This window comes from Buteo buteo, chromosome 18 (genome assembly GCF_964188355.1).
Source record: "Buteo buteo chromosome 18, bButBut1.hap1.1, whole genome shotgun sequence".
Taxonomy (NCBI): domain Eukaryota; kingdom Metazoa; phylum Chordata; class Aves; order Accipitriformes; family Accipitridae; genus Buteo; species Buteo buteo.
Window position 1 is genome coordinate 15,399,351 of NC_134188.1, and position 19,612 is coordinate 15,418,962.

At 37.4% G+C, this 19,612-nt stretch overlaps 2 protein-coding genes across 3 annotated transcripts in view; one reads left to right on the forward strand and one right to left on the reverse strand.

The window, feature by feature from the left end:
* Positions 1–1,378, reverse strand: part of CEP126 (centrosomal protein 126) — a 44,367-nt gene extending 42,989 nt beyond the window's left edge. For both annotated transcript variants that reach the window (XM_075050045.1, XM_075050044.1), the window contains exon 1: positions 777–1,378. In XM_075050045.1, the coding sequence (XP_074906146.1) occupies positions 777–871 (95 nt within the window). In that variant the 5' untranslated portion in view covers positions 872–1,378. The remainder of the gene's footprint in view (positions 1–776) is intronic.
* A 3,191-nt stretch (positions 1,379–4,569) lies between these two features.
* On the forward strand, positions 4,570–18,529 carry ANGPTL5 (angiopoietin like 5). The gene is made up of 8 exons (XM_075050046.1): positions 4,570–4,730; positions 6,453–6,600; positions 7,614–7,717; positions 8,296–8,389; positions 9,312–9,412; positions 14,305–14,425; positions 15,383–15,568; positions 16,805–18,529. The coding sequence occupies exons 1-8, from the start codon at positions 4,632–4,634 to the stop codon at positions 17,122–17,124; spliced, it is 1,173 nt and encodes a 390-aa protein (XP_074906147.1). The 5' UTR covers positions 4,570–4,631; the 3' UTR covers positions 17,125–18,529.
* The last annotated feature ends 1,083 nt before the right edge of the window (positions 18,530–19,612 follow it).

The following is a 19,612-nucleotide window of genomic DNA, read 5'->3' on the forward strand; positions in this document are numbered from 1 at the left end:
ATTGCATTTTACTGTTTACAGTGATTTTAACAGAGGCTTTGCACTCATCTTTCATGGTATCAGCAGATGAAAAATCTCACCTTTATTATTTTTATTTGAAGAGATATCTTTCTGTTATCTAAATCTGTAACATGGATACATGTATCACAGAGAAGACCTTTCGGCAGTGAAAACAGCCCCCCTCCCATCTAAAGGATTAGTTGTTTACACTGAAATTCATTAATACCACTGGATAAAAGCTCTCCACAGAGCACCATCAGTCCTGCCTCATGTCAGTAATGATTTAAGTAGCACTGTACAGGTGAAGCTTAGAACTTGTGCCCGTATTTCTTACTACTTAAATTCAAGAAAATAAGGATCCCCAAGTTCGGATGGGAAGCACAATTCCCAGTGGCAGTACCTCTTAGAAGAGGGAAAACAAGAAAACTCCGAAGTTGTCTGAGAAGTCAACTTTTCCACAGCCGTTTAAAAACCCCAACGTACGAGTTTTATCTCAAGCCACCCCTGAGGCGACCCCTGACGGCGGGACAGGGCGGGGCGGGGGCCGCCCCCTCACCTCCCCAACCCCACCGCGGCCGCCGCCGTCCCCCACGGGCCCCGGGCAGCCCCGTTCCCCCCTTCGCAGGGGGCAGAACAGCCCCCGCCGCCCCGCGGGCCCCGCGTCGCTGCCGGGAGGCCATTCCCGAGGCGGGCCGCCCTCACGGACCGCTCCACCGCCCGCCCCGAGAGCCCGCCCCAGCCCCGCACCGCCGGCGGAACGATACGCGGAAGGATACACAGCACCGCGTCGCACCGCATCCGCGCGGTGGTGGCGGCCGCCGGGGAGGTTTTGCCCCCGCGCCGCCCCGCCGCCCTGCCCGCTGGGCTCCATTCAGCGCCCCGGGCCCGCCGCCCCCAAACCGGAGCTGCGCCGCGGTCAGTGCCGGGCGCCGGCCCTGCCTCAGCGCGGTCCCGGCCGCGCCGCCGCCGCCGCCGTAGCAACCGGAGACGCCGCTTCCTTCGCAACGGGGCGGGGCCGCGGCTGAGGGGGCGGGGCCTCGGCTGAGGAGGGGCGGGACCGCGGCTGAGGGGGCGGCGGCGGTTTGGCGGGAGCTGCCTGTACGAGACATCAAACCGGGCGCGAGGGACAGGGCGGGTGGGGCTCGGTAGGGAGCGTTCCCGCCGGGGCCCGGTCCGGCCCGGCGCGGCGCGGCGCGGTCCCCGGAGGTTCTCTGGTAGAAGCCAGGCGTGGGCACCTCGCTCCGCCGCCGGGCAGCCTCCGTGTCAGGTCTCCTCTTCAGGGACACCGCTGCCGGACTGCGTGCCCAGGCACGGTGCTTGGCTCTCACCGGGTTTTCCATCCTCTCTGCACTTTTATAAATAACAGGATGCCATTTAAAAAAAAACAACCACAACCAAACCACAACAACACCCCCCCCCCCCCCAACCCCACAAAACAACGATATCAGAGCAAATATGTTTCTCATTAGTTTTGCAGGGCAAACGGAACACCTCCCTGAGCCCGTGTGCTGCTTGCGGGTTTGCAGGGCTCTCTGTGGATGTCTGTTAAATCTGTTGACGGTAAGGGCGTGGAGTTAACAGGATAAACTTTTTGGTTTTTAACCACAGGGTGCAGAAATCACAATGCAAAAAGAAAAAAAAAAGTAAAATTGTATAAAATTTTATAGAAAAATATAAAAAACTATATTAAAAAGTAAATAAAGTTACACAAAGTAAAAAAAAAAAAGTAATTTGTTTGTAAGACTGCAAAACTTCATTTTTGGGGGGTTTCAGGCAAAGCAGGGTGTGTTGTCTTGGGATATTGCCATGCCTTGGATGAGCTGTCAGCAAAAAGCTAAATGCCTTGGTGATTTCCTGGCGAGACATTTCTTGGCTGTTGTATTTGAGCTTAAACCAATTCTTCTCTTTTTCAGTGTGCAGCTGTTCTATGTCTTTGACTAGGAGCATAGAAATAGTACTTGGCATTTGTAAAATACTTTTCTCCACAGATTCCACGCCCCCCCCCCCCCCCCTTATTTGTAGCACAGCTTGTGAAGTAGGTGTTACTATTACCATTTTACAGTCAAGACCACTGATGCTCAGGTTGCCAAATGTGCTTAATATTTATAATATCCCAGTTACCGCAGTTGAGAAGATGACCATAAAATGGATGTCTTTCACTTCTAGTTCAGAATACCAGCCCCAAATTCATCACCTTTTTGCCCAATCTGAACAATTCTGTGTTGCAGGTAGAAGACTGGTTGTCACTTTACTACCACATGCTTTTCAACCCACATACACTTTTAAAATCCTAGTTTGCTTGATAAAATGCAGTGTTTCATTTAGGATGCAGTAGAAGGCTTTATCAGTATGGACAACTGAGCCACCCAAACAGGACTGAAGCAGAGCTGGGAAACAACTGCAGAATTTGAGCCCATGTCACAGCTAGGAAGGTTCAAATTCATGGTCAACTCATGCTGGCAGAAATTGAGCTGCTTTAGATTTCCTGCACATTTGATCTTATCCAGCACAACTTGAAGCTTCACCTTAGATACCTTCTGCAATTTAGAATTAAGAATAGTCTTTATATATCTTTCTGTCTTTCCCTTTTTTACCTTTTCCTTTTTCTTAGTTCTTCATAGCCCTCCTTTATGGTTATTAAACAATTCCTCCTGGTGAGTAACCTCACATCTTTCAGACTGCGGGATGAGAAGGTGACTAGCTGAGGACCATATATTTCAGAACTGTATGATTATTCTGGGACAGCAAGCAGCCTGATGTCAAGTGGTTACAAAATGGAAGGTCCCACTCTGGCAGCTGGTTTGAAAGAAGTTTCATAAATTTTACTCTGGGCTAGAGACTGATATTCCAGTGAAGGATAAAGATCAGCTCTTAAATCTTTGTGGGATAGATTCTGAATTTATTACAAATCTTATTTGAAGGCTGGAGCATAGCTATGCTGCTGCAGAAACACATTTTTCTTTCCTTCTTGTTCCAGCGGGGGATTAATCTGTTAATGCCCTTTAGCTTTCCTCCAAGCTTCAGTTTAACTGTGTAGGCGACCGCACAGGAGAAGGAGTTCAGTCAATGTTCTGATCATTTTAACCATTCCTTCCTGAAAATTGTCACCTCTTCCTATTTCTGTGCATAGGAAGAGGAATAAAAACTATTTGTTCCCCGCTAATGTCATATATGGGTAGCCATGAAAATCTTTTCACCTTCTTCCTGAGACTGAATTATGAATCGTAACCTGCATCTTCTTGAGAGAGCTTCAATTGAGGCACTAGTTAAATTCTAGTAATTCTTATATTGGAAAACTATGATATGCCATGCAATACTTTAAAACAAATTTAAAAAATTGATTTTGAGAGATACTGAAGAACCAGACTTGTTAAAAATTTCACAGGCCGTTGAATGTGCTCCTCTAGGGAGAGGCCAGGAACAGGTGCTTAGTGTCCTTTAGCTATTAGCTTTAAAACAAAACTTTGGATTAAAAACTGGATTAAAATCTGGATTTAAACTGTATTAACCCCCCTCTCCCAATTTCTTTCAGATCTCTTTGTAGCAAAAGCTATTTTTCAGTGTATCCCAACTTCGGACAGGGATGGAGATGAACCACAGTATGGAGACAAATTTGGAACATTGTTTGGCTGTACCAGGGTAAGGTGATGTTGAACAGCGTATTCTGATGACCCTTTAGACAGTGTATCTCCCAGTGGTACATTAGAAACTGAGGTTTCATTTATTCAGCCAGATCACAATCTAAATTCTCTAATGTGTATGAGGAGTTGAAAATCTTGTTGGACTTTTATGCACTTTCTAAATAAACTTTCCGAATAATTTGCTTTTTGGTTAAAGTATCAGATCCAGTTTTTAAGATACAAAAATAGTGGATTTGAGTGTGTGAAAACTGTAAGTGCCTCATAGCTTTAATTAAGTTTCTGTGGACTACATTTAGTTTTCTTCTTTTTCAGGACATTCTCTTGTACTTTGACATTTTTCAGGGATAAAAATCATTGTATTTGAATGATTGTCTCACTCTCAGTACCTGCGTTCCTACAGATGGGCTACCAGCGAGACCAAGAGACTCTTCTTATTGTCCTCCCAGTAAACAATTTTCTATGTAATACAAAGCATTACTTTAAAGTAACATTTTTTCAGTTTTCTGTTTGAATTTGCTTTTAGGACATATTCTAAAATTGCCTCTACAGCCTGTTCTAGTGCACCACCACCACACCAATAAAAACACCTTCATTTTAATGATAAAAACCTTTGTAAAAAGATGAAAACATTGATTAATACTAGTTTTTCTTTCAAGTAGCCCAGACTACTCAATACCAAATAGATACCAATGCTCAAAAATGGCATATAAAAAAATCTGTCACAGTTTTATCACAATGAAAATATATATGTTTGATGTGTCATGTAGAGGTGATAAGCACTAATTGCTCTCAGGATACAAGCAGTAGTATATAAAATCTACTGTGCAATTGAGATGTGGTTTATTAAATCCAGCCATTAAAGGAGTGATGTGTTGGCTGCTTTTTGTGCTGTAGACATTCCCAAATAGTTAGGTCAGGACTTCATAGTGTACAATCCTTTCCACGGAAACTTGAAACCCGTCAAAACGTTTGCATTTCTTCGAGTAAAAGATGAACTGCTTTAGGGTAACTTCACTGATTTGTCTTGAAATTTTTTTGTTCAGTTTAGGAGAGACTGTCATAAGTAATGTCAAGCCTTGTTCATCTAAGGTAAGGTTTTTAATTACATTGCTTAGATAAGGTAATGAATGTAACTGAATTATTTCTCAGAAAAGTGACAGATGTTTTTAAAATGTGGATTGCTTTATTCAGGACAGATACGAAAATACAGAAGAATCATGTATTTTCAGATAGAGAAAAGAAACTACATTGAAATTGTAGGAATTGAGTTCATTAGAACATTTTTGTGTTAATGTCCTTCATCACAGCTTAGTTGTTAGGCCATATTTTCAATCTCATCTGCATGACTGTAAATGCAGAGTAACTTGTTTTTGGCAGAATCACAGTTTTTGCTTGAATTGCTGAGGTCAGATTTAATTGCCTGTTTCATGTTGGCTTTTGTTAAAAATAAATATTGATTAAAAATATTTGCTTGACAGTATTTAATTGAACATCTGGTAAGTAGCAGTGATAAAGCCCTGGAACAAACCATAGTTTCAAGTGATCTATTTATAAGTTTCAAGTGATCTATTTATAACTCTTATAGAATTTTTCTTCCTTTACTTCGTGCTGATTTCAAAATTAAAGAAACATACTCTTTTAGTTCTCTAGCATTTATCTGCGGACACAAATGCAATTACATTAATAATTCAGAAACTTTTTTTTTTTTTGTAAAATCTCCTTGTTAACAGTTTTATGTAATTATTACTTTCACTTTTTAAAGGCAAAGATCAGGAAAAAAACTGTTCAGTGCTTTGCCAGTGTAGTCCCAATATCAGAAAGAGAAAACTGAAGCAGGAAAGGAGGACAATTATGTTGAAGATATCATCAAGTCTAAATAAGTTTTCTTTACCATTAAAATCTTTACGTTTCTAAGGATCCTATTTACATTTGAAAATATAGTATATGAACATACTACAATGTTTTGCTGAGATTATGGAATCAACAAACAAAGGCTTAAATGAAAATATGTTTCTTAGTCTTTTTACAATGACACATATTTCAGGCATTACTTTTAGCGTTTTTTTAAGTGATGAGTCAGAGGCATTCCCTTATTTTATGTCACATGACACTATGGAATAAAAATATTAAATATAAAAATATTGTTTTAATAGAACATTAATAGATGTAACTACTTTTACCAATGCTTTTATTGTTACTGTTTCAGATAATTGTGTAACTGTGAATAGTGTCCCTTTATTCTTTCCTCTATAGGAACATTTAAAATATTTTTTAACGCTGAGTTTGTATGCAAATCTGCTTGGGACTGCTTATGTGCATAGATTAATAACTTGTGCAAGTATTTCCATGATTAGAGTCTAAGTAACTAATTTAGGGACTTTCAAGAGTGGAAGTGTTTTGCTAATATGTAGCAAATCCAAAAGCCTGCTCCTTTCCAGTGAAAATAACTTCATTAGCACTTGAGATGTCTGTTGGGTATGGTGATTCTTAAATGCAGGATTTGCAAGTTCTTGCCTCCAGTTCACAGTGCTCACGGGTAGAATACTTTACCAGAAAAGTTGGTGGTATTTTTGAAATTTATAGAGGTTATTCTTTACCTCTGGCACTCTCTTTCTCTTGTGAGTTATGGCTAAGCAGAAGACACCTAACAGGCCTTGGTCTCAGCTCTGTCAATCACTGCTTGATAAAGCCTTAAAAAAACAGGTTTTGAAGGAAGGCTCATGGAGTAATCTACTTCATTTTGGCAAACCAAGATATTTTATATATGCTTTATGATAAATTTATTTCCCCCTCCGTTGTTTGGTATAACAGGGCACAAGGAATGTTGGAGCTGTGGAGGAACCACTCAAGGCAGAAGAGAAAAATAAATCTGCAGATATTTCAAAACAAAAAGAACAATGCCTTATACCATGTGATGTTCAAGCTAAAATTTTACGAGGGGAAAAACATTACATGTGCAGTATGTACTCAAAAAGAATACTCTCAGCAACAAGCTATGCAATGCCATGCTATGCAATCCTTTGCTATGCTACGCTATGCTGTGCTAATTTATTTTTTAATCTTCTTGAGCACATGTGACAGCCTTTGACCCTGCTACCCAGGCTGAGTATTGTTCAGAAAATTTGGGGAGCCATGTTTTGGGGGTGCAGCTGGTGTGACAAAGTTAAAGTATAATCATGCTAGTCTTTCTTTATAATCACTGGTGAAGACAGGCAAACCCAGGCAGCAGCTCAGCCCACCTAGATCTGTGTTACCCTCTGAGTGTTGGTAGCTGTCTCCATTAGAAAGGAAGAGTAGGGTGTCTGTGCCTCATTTAAACATCATAGTTAAGTGTGGGGGAGTTAAGTGGGAGTTAGTTAGCTGTTTAGTTAGTTAGTTAAAGTGGGAGGAAATCTATAATTCAGCTTGCCTTTTATAGATACTTACGCAGGACATTCTCTATTCATTGCCTTGACAAACTAAACAGCAAATGATACAATCAGCTTCAGAAAAAAAGTCAAAATTCTTGTCTTTCCCATATAATTTTTTAATATGTATTATTAATTACCTGACAGGTTTACTTTTTTTATTTATTTTTAGCATCAGGGCAAAAACCAGGAGTAGCAGAGTGAATGAGTAAATGTAGGATGACAGGAAACCTTATATATCTGTCTTTTATCATTTACATTTGTATTTCTATGATATCCATTAACTGGGTATCCAGGTTGCTCAAGGATAAGATGAAATTCTTCTTCAAATCTTAAGAAGAGCATCATTTCTTAAGATGTCTTCACTGCAACCGGTGAGGCTGAGGTTTTTAGTATCTTTGGCTTTAATCTGTGGTCTCTGTGCTACTTTGGTTTCACTTTTAGGTACCCTAGGGTTAAACACCTTCAATATTCACTTAGATATCATAACTAAGTGTGTTGTCAATCAGTCAAGAGTATTTCTAGATTTATGATAATAAAGTGGATGAACATATTTCTTTTAAAGGAAATTTACAGAACTCTCTTGTTGAATATGCAAGAAGTACAAAAAAACTGGTAAGAAACATGATGGATGATCAACAGTCTTCTTTGGATTACCTTTCTAATCAGGTACTTTTTTCTTTATCATAAAGATTTTTATTTATTATTTATCTCTACAGGTATTGTCTAACTGAGGAAAATTAAGCATGTATCTTTCATTAAAACAGTAGAATTAAGAGACTCTATCACCATTCATTGTACCTCGCACAGGGTGTGAGTTTCATTTCTACGAGGAGTGATAAGCACCACCTGGTCCACAACTTAGTGGCGCACATGGCAGTAGGGTAAGTGGAGGACTATTCCTCCACATTGGTTGCTATCTCCAGTCCTGTTATAATAGTGCAGATGACGTATTATATTACTGTTAACTCTGATATTAGTTTACAAATACTGTGCATGAGTCAGTACATATAAAAAGCATTAACCAAACTGAAGGACTTTTTTTTAATTTACTGGAACTGTGCCTAAAAATTATTTTGGGTGAAAAAAGTAAAAAATCAGACCAATTTACCTAATGAAGGTACAAATCACTAACACATCACAAAAATGAACTTTAGATTATATTTACTAGGAGTCAAAAAGAACATCTTTAGAATGTAAAATTCCTCATTGCAATGCAATTAAATATCTTTTATTTGAATTGGCAGGTAAATGAACTCATGAACAGACTTCTTCTTTTGAATGCAGAAGTTTTGAGAAAGCATCTGGATCCACTTCCTTACAAAACAGTTCAATCTCATGGCAAGTATTTTCCGCATTCAGTCTTGACCTCCTCCCTTTTAATCTTTGTATCTTGACAAAGAATTAATTAAAGCAAAGGTAAGTAACTATAACATTTACAGGAATTATTCTGTGTTAATAACATATAAACTCTGGAAAATTTGCGAACTGTTTAAGTATGTCATCATAAAGACTGCTTTAAATCATTTGCAACTGATAATTCTGGGCATCCTGTTTAGCATCTTGTTGATATTTATGCAAAATACCAAGTATGATCATCAGTTCTTAAGTGATCTGATATTGCTAAATGGCACTTTCTTTTGCAATGAAATAAAGTGTGCTCTGCATTTGCAATATCCTTCAAATGGGATGGAAATTTCTTGTACACTGGACAGTTAATCTTCTTTGTAGTGTCTATCCTGACTAAAGGAAACATTACCTCTAAGCAGTCCTACTGACCGTAGAAATCGCTTGTTTGAGTATATTTAACACAGACCTGGCTTAACACTTAGAAGCAAAGGGGGTTTTATGTATACTTTATGATGTAAAGGCTTTTAAAAGTATAAATACGAATATCTGCAGGAAAAAGACAGCCTTCCCCAGATAATATGTTTTTTTCTTAGTAGAAGTGTTACCCAAATAAAATCTGTAAAATGACCCAGATACATAATCTTTAATTTCTGTATCATATCCGTTAAGATCAGAAAGAACTTTCTCCATACAATATAATTTATATTTCTTTCTGAGCTTAATGGAGTTCATAGAATTTTCATTTACAAGGTAAATTTGTGACAAAACATGATTTTAAAGTCTGCATGACAAGAAAATGCACTTTGAAATCATTCATACTTTACCAAGAAAAGCAATATTTCTGTGCTTAAGCTGTATTTGTTTTTTTTAACATATTTTGCTAATGAACTTCATCGTATACTTTGTTCTCTAGGGTTGGATTGCACTGATATTAAAGATACCGTTGGTTCAGTTTCAAAAACTCCAACTGGTCTGTATATTATCCATCCAGAAGGATCAAACTATGCTTTTGAGGTAATAAATTTATCTCTCAGGATAGTCACAATTTTCTTGAGAATATGCACTTAGAATGTATTTAATATATTTGAAGTGTTTTCCATGACAATTTTTCAACAGATGAATAAGAAATGTATTAATTCATCCAAATGTGTCTGCCATTACTATAATTTTGATGAGTTTCTCTTTTTATACAAAGAAACTTAACCTCTGTCATAAGATCCCATCATCAGTTTTCATATACAGTGAAAAATGTACCAAAGAGGAAAACCAAGGTATTTTCCAGCACCCCTTTTGGACATTGAGAAGTGCTGTTCTTTTCTATTTTAGAGATGGAAAACTGAGGAGCCAAGTGACTGATCCATTTGGCTCCTAAAATGGGACCTTTGGCTTTTTAAATTATTCTGCTGGATGACTGTATAGCGTTGTCTTCTCCTGACAGGTTACTCTGCTGATGCCTATAGCTTGGACCATGATATAGTATAGGCATTTAAATATAGGTGCAGATGTACATTAGCTTGAGTAGTAGGTGCTTAGCTCTTGTCTGAGCATCATTATAACTCAGTCTTGAGGCAGAGGCATCTAAACTTTTAGTTTGCATATCCAGTTTGCAGGATATACGTTCTTAAAGAAAAAAAGGATGAAATTCAGCATGAACTGCAGCAGTCACACTTCCTATCACTACCTGCATTTTCTGTAATTGCTTGGAGTTACAGTGCTCATCCAGGAGAAGAGAGTTTGGGGTTAATTTCCTCAGGCTTAGGACATTCAGATCCATGCAAACACAAGGAATGCTTTGTTTTGTCTGTTTATTTCCATTTCAGGCTGTTCTACTTAGAGAAGTCCTTATGTGTAGTGGAAAGACAGATATGGCACTTTCAAACCTTTAGTTTTGCAGTACATGCTGGGGTCATTAGTTTTTGGAGAAAACATGTGGAGTTTAAGCCAGCTAATAAATAGTGAAATTTAATATCTAACTTTATAGTCTTCCTTTATATATAACAAAGGAAGGATGAATCCCTTTATCTCTAGCCAATTGGAACCCTACAAAATGCTACAAAAATAAAGCTCAAACTGGTTATGAAAAGGCTTCAGAAGTATGCTGGGATCTCAAAAGAAAAAATGAACTTGGTTCTGCAGACCCCTGATAGAAAAACCTGTCATTCTTTCTATACAATGCAGCGAGCTCAGGGAAAAGATATGTAACTCATCGGCAAGTTCCTTCTAGGTAAGAGAAAGGCAAAGACAGGTAGAAGTGTTCACAGAACAAGCATATTTATAGCATGAAGAAAATGCTGTCTTCCTCACCCCAGGATGAACCACAGCACAAAATGCATCTGTTTCAGAATTTCTTCTGGATCGAGGGGGATTCCATTGAGGAAATATTCATACCTCACCCAAATTACTTTTCCTGAGAGATGGTATGACTATTCTATGAGAAAAGTGATTTCTCAGTTCATTTATAGCTTTTGGTGAATAAATCTGAAATTATAAAGTTCCTTTCACTTCAAAAGTATTTTTGACACTTTTCCACATTTAAAGTTACTGCCAGAATCTGAGAATCAGTTATATGAGTGGAAAGGTTCCTTAAGGAGAACAAGATACAAAAAGAAAAATTATAATAATTTGATTAAAAGCACAAGTTAACAATAAATAATGAGAAGAAATGTCTGCACTCATGAAATGAGTGTCTCATTTCTCGTCTGGTAGATGTTACAGAGAACTGAAAAGTTAGTGCCAAAAAGTTCTAGAGAAAAATACCTAAAATATGTGTGTTCCATAAAGAATGTTATTTTAAGGAAAACTGTTTAATGCAAATTATTCCATATGTTGAAGCATAAAAAGGGTACAAGAGAAATGATAGATGAACAAAAATATCAAGACATTAAAACATAAACAAGAAATTGTAATGCATTTTAAAGGGCTAAAAGCCAAGAGTTCTGGAAGTTATGCAGACTAACTAACGCAAAATAAGAAAAATACAAAGAGGCAGAAAACCATAGTAAGAAACTAAAAAACAGACAACAAAGCCAGCATGAAACAATTTATTTCAATGATGACCTTTTCAGCAATAAGCTGCCCTTTAAAAGGAGCTGAAACTAAACAAAAACGTCTTTAGAATCTTTTGCATAAAGATACCAACAAATGAAGAAAACTGTATCGACAACTTGATCCTCTTCTCATGGTTTCAGGTTTGAAACCTCATGTTTTCAAAACTGAGTATAGATTTTGATGCTTAACTCAGGCTAATTGAAACCTGAATTCCAGGAGCTCTAAGAATATCCAGTTTCAGTGATAGTGGCAGGTTCTCGTCATCTCAGAAAATTAGTCCCAAATGGGCTTTTGTCTGAGCATTCAAACATGAGGCAATTAAAACCAATTTCACTTCTGGAAAATTGAATCATGATCACTTTCTGATACATTTTTCAATGAGTAAATTTAGATCAATGATATTTCTAAGGTGGGTCAGACAAACTAAGCAGTGGTTTGGAATATACCTCTCATAACACACTAAAGATGGAAAGGGAAGAAATATTCAGTAGAAGCATCCTCCTGCTCATTTAATTTAAATTTTACCTGGCACAGTCATGGCCCTCATACCTTGCACAATATGAGACATAGAACAAGCTGTAAAGTGGATTAATTATTATAAGGCTTTAAGGAAGAAAATTGCATCATTTCCAGCATATAAGGGATTAAGAAACTACACAGTGATGTCTGCTTTTTTTGTATCTGTCTCATATTTTTACTTAGCTGGTGTATGTTTTGGTGCTGTATCTAATTGGCTGATGACCTTTCATATAGAACCAAATCTGCTCCTTCTGAGAATTATCAACACTCCCACTGATTTATACTGGACTGAAGATTGATGTTGTGACCAAGTGGGCTCTTTGTATTTCTGACTCATAGTGAGAGGAGTAGCCAAGCATGCAATCATCTTCTCAAGACAGCAGATGAGGCAATGGGATTATTTTTAATGAGTTTTAGGTATTTGTATCTAAATATTCATTTTGGAATCTTCTGTATTTCTTTTTATTCCAGTTCCACCCTCCTTGGGTGACAAATAAGCATGTGATTCTCCAGGGAATAAAGCCCATAATTTTCTTTCATGCACATGCCCTTTATTATGATGCATTCAGTATTTGTGTTGCAAGGATTGCTCAAAGCATCCAATGGCATTGACTTATTTGAAGCTCCAAGATTCCTCAGGTTGTATTAGATCACATTGCAGCTCTGTCCTGTTGCTTTCTTGTCGTTCATAGAAAAGATGTTGTTAAGTCACAGAGGTTCTGAATAAGATGTTGATGTGTTACTGCCAAGGAACAAGTCTTTGGTTTCATGAAAAATACCTGGCTGGTACAGGCAATGGTGTTGCAACATATAAAGCTCAGATTGCCACAATTTTTTTGAGGGTTAAACTGACTTCCACGTAGACTCCAGTTTTAGCCACTGGCTAAGATTGCAAATCTCTCTTTTCTGAAACATGTTTCATTGTGTACATTCCCTGTAACATGAAAAAAAAATTCCTACTTTACTCCATCACTTGTGCATCTACTTACTGTTATGATTTACTGATAGCCAACATTATATTCTGAACTTGCTTTTGTTATCACAAGTAGTTTAATGGCACCATATCTATAAGCATTTTCCAGGTTAATTCTCCTGATATTAGTCACACTGGGAGACACAAAGGAGCCTCTGTTTTTAAACACTAATTAAGCATAGTATCCCCTAGAACTACTTTGAACAGCTTAGGTGGTGCCGTGTCTAAATGTGCAATATGCACCTTTCTACATTAGGGTGCCCAGACTTTCTAATCCCTATTAGAACTGGTCAAACTCTGGCACTGGGGACATACTTGAAAAAACCCTAGAATGACCTGGATACATTCCACTTAACTTTATGCAGTTAGCTGAAATCCCCAGAGAATAGCCAAAGATCTAGAGGCCCTTTCTGTAGACAGTGGAGGTGACTAACATCTGCAGAGGGTGATTTAGGTCTTGGCTTCCCAGAGCCACACTACGAATGCACATTTTTCTGTATAAAGGGGATTACAAGGGAGACAAGGGCAATAAGATTCCTAACTTAGGGAACTCAATTATGTGTCTAAAGTTAAATGGGCTGAGGGGAAAAGTGCCACATAATGTGACATTCCATAGCAGAGCAGAGGACAGCTGGACCACTGCCATTGGACTTGCTGTTGGGCACAAATTTTAGCGAAGACTCATAAAGACTCATAAATACTCATAAATTTGAGAGCTGATCTTACGTATTCAGTGGGACTGCTCAATAGCAGGCTGTTAAATGTTCATATTGGGACTTCCCTGGATTGGGGCCCTTTCTTATGGGGAGTTTTTTGCTGCTGCAGCATAAATTATTATATACTGGGTTACTGCTATCACTTTTCCCATTTCCTTACCTTTATTAAGGGCACTATATTTCCCAGGCATCACAAACAGTGTTTCTGGGGAAGAAGGTATGATGGTGAGGGGGAACACATAAGAAGTTGTGTCTATTTTGCTCTGCTGAAATAAAGGTATATTCATTGTTAGTGCCTGTATCTGTAATATTTTGCATGATTAATACATGATATTGCATGTTGCTTCCACTTCATGCTATTATTAATATACAGTAACATTTATCAAAGCTTATTTATTATTTCTGATATGAACAGACATTTGCACACAACAGTTCCCACTGGTTGAGGAAATATCCAAATCAAGCAGTCCAACAAGAACATATAAGAAAATACTGCAGCTTCATTTTTTATTTTCTTTGAGCTTTTTGTTAAGATGTTTGAAAGGTATGTTGCTTAGCAAAACTCTAATTAGTCCACCTTTATTTAACTAAAATGTTTTCTTCATAACAGCTGCTTCAAGAATGCTTTATCATATCTATGTCTATTATAGGTTTTGTGTGACATGGATTTTCAAGGAGGTGGATGGACTGTCATTCAGAAAAGAACTGATGGAATCATTCCATTTCAGAGAACATGGTCTGAGTATCTGGATGGATTTGGTGACCTTTCTGGTATTAATTTTAAATACTCTTAAGTGCTTTGGACTGAACGTTTGCTGTCTTTATGTGAGCTACATTCCACTAAATTGTGTGGGATTTTTAGTCATATAGAGAGTAGATTTCTTGTTTCTTAAAAGACTTATTTATACTTAAGAGGTTTTTTCATCAAATCTATTACATGATCTTCTCAATAATGACTATGACCCTACTACAGTCTTAGCCATTACTCATCCTCAGTCTCACAAGAGATGTTTAAAATGTTGTGATATTTTCTACCTGAAATAATGTATAAATTGTATTTCCCCTTTTTTCAGGTTTTAAAAAAAAAGCCTTAGTTGGTTTTAATCACATTTGCAAAATATTTCCTTAAAGCAGAAAAAAATGAGTAATATTTCACCATAGGGCATGAGAAGTTAGAAACAGAATGGAAATATTTCAGTAGCTAATACCAACACAACTGTGACATTACTTTTTTACTGCCACATTTCATCCAGCAAGTCTAAAACCAGTTGCTTCTTCAGTTTATCTGGGATTGCAGTGGAAGCACACAACTTTTCAACTATACAGAAAAGTGCAGCTCATTTGGGGCAACCTTTCATGGAAAAAAGTGTGATTTACAGAGGCAGCAAATCTCAAGAACAGGGTTTGAGTTTTGTTGCATTTCATAGAATGCTAACATCCAGTTTTTGTGGTCTTCTACGCTTGAAAGTTATCCTGTGGACAATTTTCTAAAAATGTCACAGAGAAAAAAGATGATGTGCACATGTGAATTCTTTCCATGGATTTCCCAATGAAGTAGGAAGATTACTCTGCACATTCATTAGTCTTTCAAAGGAATATAAGCCTATCATACAACTTTTATTGCACTTGGTTCAGGAAGAAAAGTAGAAAGACTGGAAGAATCCATTTTTTCTTTTGTGCTTTCCATTTCTAGAAGTTTATTGACTCTATATTATATTCCTGTTTTAGGGGAATTTTGGCTTGGACTGAGGAAGATTTTTCACATAGTAAATCAAAAAGCCACTAGTTTCAGTCTTTATGTGGATTTGGAATCAGAAAATGATAAGCATGCCTATGCATCATACGATGGATTTTGGATAGAAGATGAAGCATGTTCTTTTAAGATCCATTTGGGGCGTTATTCCGGAAATGCTGGTAAGAACCTCCTTCTTTAGAGTATTTAAAGATAGCTGCTGCCTTTCTTGATGTGAAAAAATGCATTCACAAGAGTAATACTTAATTAAGATAACTGTTTATTTCTAATCTGTTTTTCTCTATTTGGTGCATAATGAACACTTATGCAGATAAATGGTTAATGATGTAGTGTTTGGTTATGACAACATCTTCATATAGTAAGAAATCATTTTATTCTATTGCTTCAAGAACTTTAATGGAATAATTGAATAAACACTCCTTTAATAAAGAAAATGAATCAAGACAATAAAGGAACTTTAATGGATTCAAGTCCACAGAATATATATATATATGTATGTATATATATATATATATAAAATACATAAGGGATTTTGTGTGTGTTTGTGTATATCTATGTAATGGTCCGATTCTTTAGATGTCCATTATCTCAAATTTGCTGATGTTAATGGAAGTCTTCCTGAAGTTGCTTTGGTTAGTTCAGAAGTGCCCAGACAGTGGCGTACAAAGGATAGAGAAAGAAACCAACCGGAACAAATTAGGCCTAGTGTATAACAGTTACTGGCTGATATATAGACACAAATTAATTTACAATTCCAGACCTGCCTTAATATCATAGCTACACCAAATGTGCAAAGATTTGTGTTCAGTATTGCACCATTCTCACTACTTTTTTCTAACTTTTTTTGGCCTGTTTACTAATATGCAAGAATGTTCCTTATTACCAACGTAATAGTTATTATCTAAATGTGTTGGTGCTTTACTCTACCTGCATTTGTAAGAAACATTATTTCTTTAGTAAGACAACAGAACCAGTAATCACTGACCTTTTTTTTAACAATTCCATCTTATCTTATAACTCCCTCTGGGGCTTCAGTCACATCACTGGAAAATCTGAAGTTAACAACCCTTTTCCTTTCTTTTTTCTTTTCTTCCACTGTCTTTGAGAACAGAAGCTTTTACCTTCATAGCTGGTGTGCATCACTAAAAGCAACAACAATATGAAGATGTTTCATCAAACTTCAAATTCTTCCATACTTCTCAGTATTTTATACTTTTTCTTTCCTACGTCTTTAACACACTGCCAGCTTATTATTTGGTGCTTTTGAACCACTTTTGAAGAAATCTATTTTTCTAATAAATTCAGAGGAGAAGTTTGCAAGGTATGCAACAAGTAAGAAATTTTATGTTTCTCCATACATAACTCTTTTATCCTTCTGTTTTATCCGCTGTACTTAGGTGATGCATTTAGAGGATATAGAAAAGAAGATAACCAGAATTCAATGCCGTTCAGCACATTTGATGTTGATAATGACGGATGCAGACCTATGTGCACTATTAAAGAACAGCCTGTAAAGAGCTGCAGTAACTTCAGTGATAACACTGGATGGTGGTTCAATCAGTGTGGCCTTGCAAATCTTAATGGTGTTCATCGCTACACAGGTAGATTTCTTGCAACTGGGATTCACTGGGACACATGGACAATGAACAATAAACCAGTCAAAATTAAATCAGCTTCAATGAAAATTCGGAGAACATATGATCCATATTTCCATTAACCTATGAAAACAGAAATATATCTCTTTTTGCAGTTATGTGGGATAATGTATCACTGCATCATACCTTTCATTTTCACTTAAACAGTTCAGTCTTAAAACTATTAAATATTTCCATAATAGAGTGACTAATTTTTATTTTGAAATGTTAGCATTTTTAGTGTTCCCGCTTGAGTAAGAAGGTCCTAAGAAGAATAGGGTTTTCAGAAAATGGATGGAGCTTAGTGTTTGTCAGCTTTTATTCAACTGCCTCTTATGCAATCTCAGAGCCAGCGGGAAAATTATAAAAAGGAGTGTAATGCTGACTTTTGAATGTGTTTTTTCTATGCTCTCAGCACATCTGAATTGCCGAGAAATTTCAGCAAATTTTCTTTTATAAAGCCATATACCTGTCATTTCCATCATTATATTTTGGAAAAATACCTTTTCGTCACCTTAGGTTAATTTTCCAGAATCAGCTCTTCTTTCTAGATTCCTTATCAGGCAAGATAACACTGACTTATTTCAACACATATATAAGGTTCTATATACTCTCAGGGCCTGATCTTTATACAAGTAAGGTAGATACTGACATACAAGAACTATGGTCTGTTTTGTATTCAATTTTCACAGTCAATGTGTTTCATAATCACATTTTTACTCTACCATTGTCTATTTCACAATTCACTACAAATGAACACTTTTTTACAAAGAAAATGTGTAACATTTCATATGACCTTTGGAGTTTTAATATTTGGATATATGGGCCTGATCTTATGTTTTTCATTCTTATTGGCATTCACTTTGTGAACAATCATGTGATAATGAACAAAACCAATCTGAGTTGTATAAGTACATTTTACATTAAGTAGTGTCAATTGTTTGAATTTCTGTCAGTAAAAATAGAATAATATCAATAAAAATATGAATATTGTCAGTACAGCAGTGTTTCTGGGACCTGGCATCTATTCTGTAGCAACTAGGCGTGGTATTTCTCATCTCTGCTCCAGTTTCAGTAGATCAGCTCTGTCGTAACATGTGGAATGAAATCAGTTAAAAACTCTATGTGTTTCCTCTTTGCTATCTCTCACTTTGACCAAGCATTAATACAGTGATCAGAAACCATCATCAGTTCAGAACCACCATGTTTTAGAACTTCTTTCCAAAGATATATGTAGCTACAGGAGGAAATGAAGCTTTTGATAGGGTATGTTACAGGTTAAGGTAGAGAAAACATTCCTCTTTTCTTCCATGCTTGACTAGTCCTTAACAATTGGAGGTAAAAAGTGACTAAAAGCAGAAGGTTTCTCTCTGGTAGAGAGAAACTGAGCACTATCCTTATAGTGGGGGCCTATGGTAGCACGGTAGGAAGTAGCTTGAGGAAAAATACTACAGGACCTGTAGAGGGATTGTGAGAGAGAGAGAGAGTAGCTCACGCTCTTGGGGGAGACTGAATTCTCTGAGTGCGGGCAGATTTTCTTGTCAGACCCTGTAGTCTTTGGAATTAGAGGTGGAGAGATAGTATGTACATCCTCTTTAGCCCTCCCTCTCACTCCAGGCTTATTAGGAATGCAATCCCTTCTAACAGTGACAGGGACCCAGCAGACCTATAAAGGTAGATACTAAAATGAAAGAGCTTCTGCACTAAGATTAACAAGCATTAGAGCACTATGTGATTGTTTAAAGAATATTAATTCTGGCGGCAAGCCTGGATGTTGTCACTGTATTAGGGCTATTATGTCAGAAAAAGTCCCCAGGCTGGAGTACAAGAATCCTACTAGAGAACGCCAGTGGCTAAATTTCATGGAAGTTTAATGGCTTTGATGAAAGACTCAAACTTTGACAGTGGGACCTCTGCTCTGACAACCAGGTCCAAGCCTGTGAGCAGAAAGGAAGAGTGTAAATAGGGAATCTGGATGCTGAGTGTAGAGTTAGAGTCTACTGACACCCTGAGGCTCCTTTTGGCTTTATTAGAATCCCTGCTCAAAAATGACAATGGAAAATGAAGAACGTAGATCTGTGCTGGCAGATATTACCACATTTAATTACCAGGTTTAATCTCTCCTTTGTCAAAGTTGATTAGATTAGCTGGCAGTAACATCACAGAGGAGATGGGCCTGAAAAGATAACTAAAGCTTGAAGGAGCATTCTTGCAAATAGACATTGGATCTTAAAGTCAAGTCAAACTGTAAACCTATATAAAAAATGAATCAAATTCTCAATATCAGTATGGGGGGGGGGGGATATTGAATATTTATTGTTCCTTGGAAGACAAAAACATTTCCAAGACTATTTGCAGAGACTGCTTGGACTCAATACATATGCTTTAATACCATTAAGTGCTGCTCTGCTAGCAAGGTCACAGGTAAACACTGTGTTCTGTGGCTTAAGAGTTCCTTCCCTTTGTAGATAAAATGAATTCATTTTGCCCCAGGTTTAACTTGTGTCTTTGTTGTGCTGTGACAGCTGGATCTGCAGCATAAACTGCAAACAGGATGAAGCCCAAAATTGC

Bases quoted from the DNA above. Each gene is read 5' to 3' on its own strand.
- ANGPTL5 (XM_075050046.1), top strand. From the start codon at position 4,632: ATGAACTGCTTTAGGGTAACTTCACTGATTTGTCTTGAAATTTTTTTG. The intron at 7,718-8,295 runs GTACTTTTTTCT...TTGAATTGGCAG, and splicing joins TGGATTACCTTTCTAATCAG to GTAAATGAACTCATGAACAG. The intron at 9,413-14,304 runs GTAATAAATTTA...TGTCTATTATAG, and splicing joins GATCAAACTATGCTTTTGAG to GTTTTGTGTGACATGGATTT.